Source organism: Amblyomma maculatum, chromosome 1, assembly GCF_055883805.1.
Source record: "Amblyomma maculatum isolate TAMU_Amacu chromosome 1, ASM5588380v1, whole genome shotgun sequence".
Lineage (NCBI taxonomy): Eukaryota > Metazoa > Arthropoda > Arachnida > Ixodida > Ixodidae > Amblyomma > Amblyomma maculatum.
In genome coordinates this window covers 373,921,047-373,932,403 of record NC_139344.1, presented here as the reverse complement: position 1 = coordinate 373,932,403, position 11,357 = coordinate 373,921,047, and the positions used below count along the sequence as shown (strand labels likewise).

General features: G+C 45.5%; 1 protein-coding gene across 1 annotated transcript in view; it reads left to right on the top strand.

The window, feature by feature from the left end:
• Positions 1–11,357, top strand: part of BRWD3 (bromodomain and WD repeat-containing protein) — a 72,395-nt gene that overhangs the window by 7,193 nt on the left and 53,845 nt on the right. The window contains exons 8-15 of the mRNA XM_084592275.1: positions 528–749; positions 1,854–1,954; positions 2,151–2,221; positions 2,353–2,456; positions 3,302–3,441; positions 4,369–4,522; positions 7,249–7,383; positions 10,707–10,835. Of these exons, the coding sequence (XP_084448401.1) occupies positions 528–749; positions 1,854–1,954; positions 2,151–2,221; positions 2,353–2,456; positions 3,302–3,441; positions 4,369–4,522; positions 7,249–7,383; positions 10,707–10,835 (1,056 nt within the window). The remainder of the gene's footprint in view (positions 1–527; positions 750–1,853; positions 1,955–2,150; positions 2,222–2,352; positions 2,457–3,301; positions 3,442–4,368; positions 4,523–7,248; positions 7,384–10,706; positions 10,836–11,357) is intronic.

Below are 11,357 nucleotides of genomic sequence, written 5' to 3'. Positions count from 1 at the left end.
CCTTTCTACTCGAGGGCGAGAACTCTCCGATCGCTGCATCGCCATTCATTGCAGACTGTTCTCAGAAGACAGCCGGAAACGAAAATGTGTGCAAAATCTAGTGCCCGCACTCGATGCCATGCGAGCCGAGACTATTGTTTAACAATTTAAACATTGTACTACTTTTTAACTCAGTGTTGCTGCCTGCTCTTACTTGGAAAACAATTTGAGCAGTGAGAAGTATATTTAGGCCATGACGGCGTCTCGGTGTGGTCACAAGCAGTGGCTACTACATTGTTAGCTGCTCCCTTTTCAGTCCAGTCTGACAAGAAAATGAGGTGTAGCTGAATGTAATCACAGTGAACATTCACTAAGGCTCAGATGGCCTCTATTGTAGTTCAGCTGAGTGCGTTGCATTATCCAGATGAGCTTGGTGATGCGAACACAAAAATGTTGTCCTAAAAAAAGCTTTCTTGCCAGCCCTGGAGTGCGGCTACAGTGCAGTTTTTTTTTTTAATTTGCAACGAGCATTGTTTGTGAAAACGCAGGGTGCAGATGACCTGCTTGTCAAGATGTGGAGCGCCCAGGACGGGCGGCTGCTGGCCACACTGCGGGGCCACTCAGCTGAGATCACCGACCTGGCGGTTAGCCCCGACAACGGCCTCTTAGCAGCCGGCAGCTGTGACAAGGTCATCCGCGTCTGGTGCCTGCACACATTGGCACCTGTCGCTGTGCTCCTTGGCCACACAGCCATGGTCACCTCCCTTAGGGTGAGCACCGGCTGCAGCTCATTGTTCCTGTGCGTGCCCTTTTTTTATCGACTATCGACAGTCTTTTTAATCGGGACTATGGCCTCGCAACTTCTGTCGGCGTTGAATGCCGTCAAAGCACTGTTCAGGTGCATGAGCACAGGCTTGAGCACGCTTATGTCGACACACTGGGAGCTTCTTTTTGAACATTGCACCTTTTCCTTTTCTGACTGGTCGTTTTGATATAATTACCTCATTTACTCGCATAATGCTCACATTTTTTCGCTGAAAATTGATGCTAAGTTGGGGGGGTGCGATAATTTTGCGGGGAAAATTTTCAAGCAAATGTTTTTTACCCTTGTTTTAAAAGTACAGGGCCGCCAAAAGCACAAATTGCTAAAGCACTTTATTTGTTGCACGCAGCCTCATCATCACTCTCCGCGTTTCGTGGTATAATGCTCACAGCAGACCATACAGTTCTACTCTTGATCAGTGACTTGACCCCAGTCCGTGTACAGTACACGGTACACTTGACCCCAGTATAGCAGCCACTGTAATCGCCGTCTCCAGTAGCATACTACACAGAACTTGTTGATGCTGAAGTGCCTGCTAACAGTGCGGTTGCTATGCCGTAGAGCATGCTCGAAAGCTTTCAGCTTATAAGCAGCTGTATAACTTGTGTACCGCCCCACCACGATACGGCACCAAGAACACGATAGACGGTGGAACAAAGCAAATAACACGGACGGAACGAAGGAACAATGACAAGGAGACGCGGAGACACCTCGCAAAATGGCGACAACTACGAGCATCATGGAGGTAAAAAAAAAATAAATACAAGCATAACCTAGGATGATGATGATGATATACTCGAGCATGCTATTGCCGCCTGGTAGTGCGTGCACACATTGAGGCCAGCTAGGTTCAGTAGCGCTCCAAAGATGACGCTTGTTACAGACAACTCTCGCGGTGGTAATATTGGTGGTGCAAGGATTATACAAGGAAAAAAAAAAAATCAAGAATGCACTAAAAAGAACACTATTCTGCACAGCACACTTTCTTCAGTTGCTGTCAGGCAGAGAGATCATCGTGCATTTTCTGCTTTCTTTGTACGTGTCTATGCAGTTCTGTCCATACCCAAAAGGTACGAGGCAATTCTTGGTATCGACGGGCAACGACGGCTGTGTTTGTTTTTGGGACTACTCGAGCAGCACAAAGAACTTCAAGTAAGGAAACTATATTCTTGTTACACTGTGTCCTCAAACTGAGTTCTTTACATTTCTGTGAGTTTTTCTTGTCAAAAAGTGGGTTTGTTGTGCTAGTAAATGCGGTATTTTTAAATTTGAATTCATTATGAACAGAATGGTTTTGTCTTTCTTGTCCCTGATTGTTCCTTACATAGTGGCCTTGTACTGTTTGCAGCCCCAAGCCTCTGAAGTTCACTGAGAGAAACAGAGTGGGCTCACAGATGATCTGTTCGTCATTCAGTCCAGGTGTGATTTTATTTTATTTATTTAGTAGTGGGAAGCACTTCTGCAGGTTGCGTAGTTGCAGCCTTGTTGCTGATGCTGTAGCTGTACTCAGTTGTTGGGTGTTGACTACTTGTTTGAAAACAACCCAACAGGTGGTGCTTTTTTGGCTACCGGTAGCACGGACCACTTTGTTCGAGTCTACCATGTCCTGGCGCCGACAGGCCCAGAACGAATCGCTGAACTCGAGGCACATGTGGTAAGATGCTTATTGTAGGCCACAGCGTGATACTTGGTTGTCGTTTGTCCCAGTAAGGGATGTGTGCGTCTTTGCGTTTGTCATATGCACAAAAAATTGCACTTTGCAATGTAAGAAGGGCGAGTTTTGGCCGGCCATAGGTGTAAACGGTGCCTGTTTACAGTGGTCAGTGAAGCACATGCAGAGTGAAACCATGATTGTCATGAATAGTTAAGACAGGAAGATGAAGTGCTAATAGACAGCATGAACAGGAGAGATAGTACCACGAACTCTTGATTGCTGGCTGATGGTACAGTGGGGTGGGGGGGTAAGGGGAGCATAACTTGCAAGCAGTATGTGTTGTAACATCTTTACCCTTTTCATGTGCACGCAAGATATTACTGTCCCAGTTTTTTCACAAATTTGTGGCCTTTATTAGAAACTAGTGCATATAATTTTGGGGCTAGTGCCACAGAGCAGGGATTCTCTGTACGCACGTGTGTTCGTGCGCCGTTGTGGTGATGGAGTGGTAAGGGCACCCGACTGCTGTACCCAAAGGATGCACAATCAAATCCTGGCTGTGGCAGCTGCTTTTCGATGAAGATGAAAAGCAAGGCGCCTGTGTGCTGTGCGATGTCAGTTCATTTCAAAAAGAACCCCAGGTGGTCGAAATTTTCGAAGCCCTCCACTGTGGCATCTCTCATAACCACATAAACCAAACCAAAGCAAGCACGCATGTTCATATTTCGGTCCGGCCATGATTTTTGTTGTGCAGCAGAGAGGGATGATTTGTCAGTGTGTGCCTTATGTTTCATCCGTGCTCAATACGAGGAGGTGCAGTTTACTACTCTGCCTACTCTGCTCAGGACCAAGTGGACAGCTTGCAGTTTGCCAACCATAGCTGCCGATTTGTGAGTGGCTCCAAGGACGGCACAGCCATCGTTTGGACCTACGAGCGTCAGCAGTGGAGATCGACCACCCTTCGGATGGCCACCAAGTTGGTGGGGTGAGTCCCAACCTGCAGCCTCCCCATGCTGCTTGCTGATGGTTCAAGTCATTTCTTTAACATTGTTGAAAAAAGAAGAAAAACATTTGCTGTGATTTTCATGTTGCAAGTGGTGTGAGTTAGTGTCCAGTGTGACTTTTTTTTTCTTCCCCCCCCCCTCTTCTTTTTTCTTTGTTTTTGTTTGTATTCTTGCTTTGCCTTCTTCATTCTTGAGCTGCATACATTTGGCCCCATTCAAAAGCAATCATAGCATGTTCTTTTCTTTATTTCATGTGCATGTTGTTTTTGAGACGTTTCAGTACTATACTAGGTTTTGATCATTGAAATAAAATATAAGAACTCTTGCTTTTTTCCCCCTATGTTGTGTCTAGCAACGTCATAGGTATAAGCTGTGTTCAGCTGGCTGCAAAGTCAGTTTATTTAAGTATATGCGAAGGTTATGCATATTAGGGACCTACTTTCAGACCTCGGTAAATTGGTAAAAGTTGGTAAATTTGAATTAAATGCTGGCAGGGAGCAACGGGTCTGTTGTTGTCTAATTTGGTATTTAAATATGCATAGCAAACATAATTGCTCTTGTCACAGCTATAGCTTTTAGACCAGGAAGTGAAAGCAGAATTTCTGAGGCACTCCTTCACCTTTTCCTTCGCTCCGTCATGTGAATTTTGTGGGGAATCCGTTGACAGAACGGCAGTGCTAAGGTAGCTGCCTTTACATCTTTGTGAACTGTGCTTTGTTTCATACCTCTGTTCATCAAGGTCTGCACATTTCTTTCTCATTCTTTGGCATCTGAAAAAAACTACATTACAGCACACATTGCACACTCCGGGCAAATGAAACTATCGATAAACTGGAGAGGGCTTTACCTGTCAAACCCAAGCTTGGACGCGTTGGGAATCTGTAATGGGTAGTCCTTGTTTCCTGCAGATCTGAAGAGCAGCTGGAGGAGGACCCTAAGCAGAGGCTAAAAGTGACCATGGTCGGTTGGAACCAGGACGACCACCTGGTGGTGACTGCGGTCAACGACCACTCCATCAAAGTCTGGGACTCTCACACGGGCAGGCTAAAACACGTCCTCTTGGTAAGCACTCCCCATGACTTCCAAAGTAAATGCCTTGGTTTGTACATGGGAACGAAGATTAGGTCGGTGAGTGAACTGTGAGGCTGATTTGATATACAGTAAAATCTCTCTAATTTGGCCTTGAGGGACGGGGAAAAATGCTTGAATTATCTGAAAATTTAATTACGAAATTACCAAAATAAACTGCTGCCCCCCAAAAAATGTTTGTTTCGCAGTGATTTTATGTTATGAACGTTTGGAGTATATAGTTGTCTATGCATCTAAGATGAAAACTAATGGTGCATTCGGTTGGGGGGACGAGAGCAGAGGCGTCGAGCAGTACAGAGCAGTACAGCAGCACGTTGAGCGATGGTGTAACTGTCCTCCCACGGGAACGCTCTCTGCATGTTGAGAGCAGAGCGCCACGACCATGTGACCGCACTTCTCTCCCCAGCATTCTCCGCCTGCCCGCAGTGGCGGCAGTTGTAATCGAGGAGAGGCCAACGCTCCGTGTAGAACCGCTTGTTTTGTATGCCTTTGTTCTCACAGCACGGCGATCTGCCTCCTTTGGCCCTTTCAACACCAGCAGCTACTCTCAAACATGCATACAACACCTAAGCAATGCTTTCCGCTCGCCGAGTGCTGACGCTTTGAAGCCGCCATTTTGAGCGTTGCTAACTGAAGAGAAAAACAAAAGATGGCGCAGATATGAAGCTTTATGCTATGTGACTTCGTCTACTTTTGCTTTAGACGCGGGAGCAGTCGGGAGTGCACTTGGGTTCTCTCAGCGGAGGAAAAGCCCTCATCCTCTACCATTGGAAGCCAGTGATTCTACTCCTGCTCTCCCACTCGAATTCGCCATAAGAGATAGACAATTTTCGCAGTTCCCCCGTTGAGTGTTTTGCTTTGCTCACACTTTCTGAAATGTCAGAGAATCGCTTTAAAATGTAAGTGCTTCACACAGTAGCAGTGGTGCCTCTTCACAACTGGCCCATCGCGTTTTGAAGATGCTTCACCGCACGGACTATCTGCGTAGTGAAGCAGCATCAAAACGTGGCAGTCCAGCGTACTCAAAAGGGTGGAAGCATCTGGTTTCAAGAGAGGTGTGTATGCTTAGGTGTTAGACTGTAATGAGGTCATCCCTTGCACGAACCATTTGCGCAGAAGGAATGTCTAAAAAGGCACAACTGGCTGATATGCGTGCAAAGTGGCAGCGGCGCGCTGGCGTGACTGTAAGATGAGCAAAACTGAAACTGTGTTGCTATGTTATGTTTTAGGAAGGGGGAATTTTGATTGTGCCAGCAATAGCGTGCGAGCCTGAGGTGCGCCTTATTTTATGCAATTCAGATTTGCGGCAGTCTCTTGAGACGACTGCTGGGTACGTGGGTCATAGTTCGACATGATATTTGAGCCGAATTAATCTGTGCAAGCCTCCCAAATGCTAATTAACGAGCGTCCGACGTCATAGGCCTACATTTGCATCGTTTGGGACCATGCTCCTTGTTCGAATCATCCAAATTTCTAAATTAACGGGGTCAAATTAGCGAAATTTTCTTGCGTAGCGAAATAGAGCCTATAAACCAAGGGAAACTTCATACCAGGCATATTAGAAAAGGGGCACTTTTCTTTGCGGTAGTAGTGTGTGTACTTTGCAATTTCAGTGCGATTGATTGCATCATTGTAAGAACCTTGTGCAAATTTTGTCTTGTATTTGCTGCTCATATTGAGATAGCTGTGCCCTTTTGGGGGTGGGGAGGTTGTGACAGGCGGTAACATATTAGTAAATGTTTATATATTGGTACAAACACTAATGGATGTGTCCAGTACGCAGGAAAGTATGGCAGTGTCTTACACTGCTTGTTTTTAAACCTACTGCCAGGATTGAGTTTCACTGGACCCTTTGAAATCCTATTCCCTTATGCAAATTACCGCTACAAGGCTGCAGCCGGAGCTTTGTAGCAAGGGAGGTTTTTAGGCACTGTAATTATGCGATTCTAACATGCACCTGACTTTGGTTTTAGCAAAACAGAAGGAATGATGATGATGAAAACATTTATTGACATTAACTGGTCGGGTCCCTAGTCCGGGACGCCGTTGGTAAAAGCCGCTGCCGGTGCTCTTTCAACGAGGGCTGGTTGTTCCTCGCGATCCGAGCTGGTCAGAATCACATAGGGAGCAGAGCCATCACCTTCAGACAAGGCTTCAATTTCTGTGTATGGGAAAGACTTGCACCTCTTTTAAGCATTCCACTCTACAAATTTGTGTTTTCTTGCCCAGGAGAGTTTTCTCTTCCCACCGCCAGATTTAGTTGTTGGCCCAGCCGGGGTGGCGCAGTGGTTAGGGTACTCGACTACTGTTCCCAAGAATGCAGGATCAAATCCCGGTCTCGGCGGCCGCTTTTCAGTGGAGGCGAAAGCAAGTTGCCCGTGTGCGGTGCGACGTCAGTGCACGTCAAAGAACCCCAGGGGGCCGAAATTTCCGGAGTCCTCCACTACATCTCTCATAGCCCGAGGTATGAGAGATGTAGTGGAGGACTCCGGAACCAAACAACCAAACCAACCAAACATTTAGTCATTGCTGATGGTAATTGAAATAGAAGACAGCAGTTACTCGAATCAACGACCTGTGCATCCAAAAAATGCAAGGTGCGTGTTTAAACAGTTAAGGATGTTTAAGTTGCCGTGTCATTCATGCAGTGACAGTTTATTTTCCTTTTTTTGTGTGTGTGTGTGTGTGCGAATAACCAGGGACATGAGGATGAAGCCTTTGTCCTCGAGTGTCATCCGGAAGACAGCAGGATCCTTCTCAGTGGTGGGCATGATGGTCGCATCATCATCTGGGATCTGGTGGCAGGGTGCTCGGTTCGAAGCTTCTTCAACATGGTGAGCTGAGTTTGTGATCTCAGACTGTGTTCCAGCATAGCTGGAGTGAAAATTAGTTTGAGACAGGCTTGATGCTCTGTGAAAACACAGACGAGCTTGGAAGATTACAGCCGCCATATCCATCCAAATGTAGGTTAACTCTCTTGTCTGGGAGCCACATAAGAGATTGATGCTTCAAAGAAAACAACGCAAGCAGTAGCTGAATAAGGGCTGTTAGCGAAAGTTGGGATGGGGTGAAGAGGTGTTTGAACGAGGTTGTGTCTGTATTCTATCTCAGTAGTTCTTTGCAGCACTACCAAAGCTACGAACAAGTGCCAGGATAAATTGCCGTAAAACATATTGGATGGGACGCTTTAAAGCACGCATTCGCGAAACTCTATTTCAGATAGAACCTTAACATAAACTCTATTTACCTGTGGTATTTCCCGATGTTCACAACTTTTGCTTATGCTGAAGTCACGTTTTGAACATGGCGGCACGCTTCAAAGCATGGCGTCTCACTGCACAGCCAACTCGTTACTGAATTTCGGTTTGTTCATTGGTTATAACTGGTGCATCCGGCTTTCATTTGGCCTCATCTTGCCTGCAGCAATTATCATGAGCACTAAGCTACCTGCATTTTTTGTTTCGGGTGATGCTTTTGCCTCTCTCGGGCCTAAAGAAGAAAGTCTATTCGATTGCAACATGGTTGCAGTTCAGAAAAACAGATGGCACCATCAGCCTGAAGTTGCCATCACGGCTTCGTTTGTGTGTGGTGAACTAAATGTGCAGATGTGACAAACAGCTTAATGTTACTAAAAAGGCAATTCTAAATCTTAAGAATCAAGGTTTGGCACGTAGACAGGATCTGTTTATACCCTTTTACAACCACATCTGCATACACCGCAAGCAGATGACGTGGCATAGACGAGCATGCTTAACACACACTCGTGATTGGCTAAACAGGGCTTCCAGCTTCCACAGTGCTACAAGCAATTGATGAGAAAGAGCATAGTCGCACCCGCTTGCTGAATATGGTAATAGGCTGAGCCTCCCTGTCTTCACATGATGGTCTTTACGGGGAAAGATAGAAGCAAAAAGCAAAGAAAAGCCAATCTGTCCATAAACATGATGTGTTCTGCATGTCATGGAGTGGAGGTTCCGAGTCTTTTATGCTTTGGGGAAACCCAGCCTCTTCCAAAAGGTTCCAAGGAATCTTGTGGCTTTCATCTCTTCCTTCATCTCAATAAATTATCCATTTGTAGTATAGACTGGATGCACAATGAAAGTCTGCAATGAACGCTTGCAGTGTGCTAAGCCCCAAAATAAAGAGGGCAACTGGAGAGGTGGTAACTGAAGCTTGTGTGGATGTAGGGATTTGGGGAACGCCAGTAAGTACTCCAATGAATCCGAGAGGTCCACTTAGTTCAGTTTCAGAGCCCCTGCTATTCAGGGTGCTCAGTAAAGAGCATTGTGGACGGTAGCCACCTGGTGTCATCATGCCTAGTTAAAAACAAAAACAAAAACAAGTTGAAATTAAGAATGCTTGAAGACATCTTAATTAGTCTGTAGGCTACCATCATTGCATTCGTTGCTCCCTTAAACACTGCCACTGTCATTTTAGCTCATTATTGGACGTTCTGGTAATTAATGCATAATCAAGTAGCTAATCATGTTCAGTGACCGGCATGGCCACGTTTAATTCTAATGCTTAACCCCGTGTGTACGACTGCTTGTGTGCTATCATGTTTTTTAGTCTTCCCCCTCAGAGTATGCATTGAAGGGAAACTGCGCCATTTGAGAATAATCACTATATCCGAAAATTCAAATCTGTGTAGGCTGTAGGTAAAACTTGCCTAGTTTCTTTGTTCTGAATTCAAAACAATGACCTAATTAGCATTAACAATTAAAGCACATCACAGCATCAGAGGTGTATGCAGTAGCTCGGTGAGGATGTCATGGACGGCACATTTTTCATTTTGACTTCATTAGCTTCTACCCTGTGGCATGCTGCCTAACAGCTCTTCTAGGGCTTCGCTTTCAGTGGCGTCGTTTTTCATCCTTCGAAACGAGCGTTTGCATGTATTGGTATCATTCGTGATGTCATCATGTGCCCCTCAATCAGCGCTGTGCGCTGCAGAGAGGCCCGAAAACTGTCATGGTTTTTATTGGCAATTATGTCACCATTTGAAATGCTAGCCCATAAATTACTTTGCGGGCTTTGCCTTCGAGTCGCACGTGTTTGAATTGAGTTCTGAAATCTCTGGGGTGGTTGTTTAATACTGTTTTCTGCAGCACTATTAAGAATGGATTATTTTTATCACAGACAGTCATTTCTTGAATACTGTAAGTATTTGTAAAAAAGTTCGTCCTATAAAAGCTTGTTAACTCAGATCTTGAAGAACTGAAAAGAATGTTCAAATCATTCGAAGTTATTATCAGAGCTTTTTTTTTTAATTACTTCTAGAGATGTGGCAAAGATGCTTGTTTGGCACCAGGTCTGTTTAATAAAAGATTGGGTAGTCATTGCCTGCTTTTGAGGTGGGAACAGTGCGGAAGTGACTGTTTTTGCATGTTTTCATCAATGTCTTATTGCATGCCCATTGAGGGGCATTGAAGCAGAACCGTTCCAAAATGGTTAGGGTTTTTCTGGCATTCTTCATTGTGCAACACTGTATCAGGGCAGTCCCAACACAGACTGCAGCATTGCTTGTGAGGAGACATCACTCACGGTGCCCTGGATTGTATGTACTCTTAGTCATGCTACACTGTGCGTACAGCGAGTGGCATAGAGGAGTCACCAGTTTCAGCAAAATGCAAGAATTAAAAAAAAAAAAAGCGTGTGGAAGCGGAAGGAAATGGGCACCCAACAGCTGCTGCTGTTCTGTACTGCTTGAAGCTCGGAAAAAGGAAACCAAGACTATGTAGTTGGGTGATTCTTGGGGACAGAGCCTGCCATTCAGTGGACGTCTGAGATATGCCGGCGGCTGTAGGATGTAGTACATGCAGGGCTGTTGTGATGGTGGCTTAGTATGTCTGTAATTTCTATATGTGACTGCTCATCGAGTGGCTATCCAATTTAGGAGTTTTGAAGCCCAAAGCGTCTAAGTTAGCATGATCTTATATAGACTTTGGCTGGGACCACACCTTCAGTCGAATGAGCAAGCTTTTACAGTATCTTGTAACATTCCGTGCAATTCTAAACAAACTTGGGAGTTTGGCGATTGCAGCAAGGCTCAGTTCAGCTTGTGGAGTTTGCTAATTGAGATGATGCACGCCCGCTGTCCGCGAACATGTGAGCGTTTGCGGAGCACAGAGTTGACCGTATCTCTTTATCCCTGCAGATCGAAGGGCAGGGACACGGAGCAGTGTTTGACTGCAAGTTTTCGCCAGACGGTCTTTTGTTTTCCTCTACTGACTCCCATGGGCACATCAGCATATTTGGCTACGGCTCCGGAGACCCGTACAAGAAGGTAACTATTTTATGCTCAACTTCAAAGCCGTGGGGATGCTAATTAGTTAGGCGATAGTTACAGTAACAGGTGCGTGATCGCTGTTTTACAGATCAGTGTAGCTTTTTCTTGTAGCTGTATTTCACTCAAAGGATAATACCTCAAGTGCTGTGGAATTTTCTTGTGAGCTTTCTTTTAATGGCGTCCATTAATGCACTGCGAGAGAAGGTTGAAGGAAGTTAAAATGCTGCGACACTATTTGCCTCGAAATCGAGCACAGTCGCCACCTTGCGGCTCAGCGGCGAAACCTAGTCAGTGTGGATGCGTTTTCGCGTCGCGTGCCAGCCCGCAGTGATTTAAGCGCGCATGCGGCGTGTACAGGAGTGTTTTTGTTTGTTTCGCGGTTCCTGTGAGATTTTGCTTACCTATATGCCTCTAGCAAAATACGCTTCATTAAAAAAAATATATACTTTTCCGTATTGAGCATGTCATGCTTGGATAAGGACATCATCCATCGCGGTCTTCGGCGCTTGAGTTCCTTTA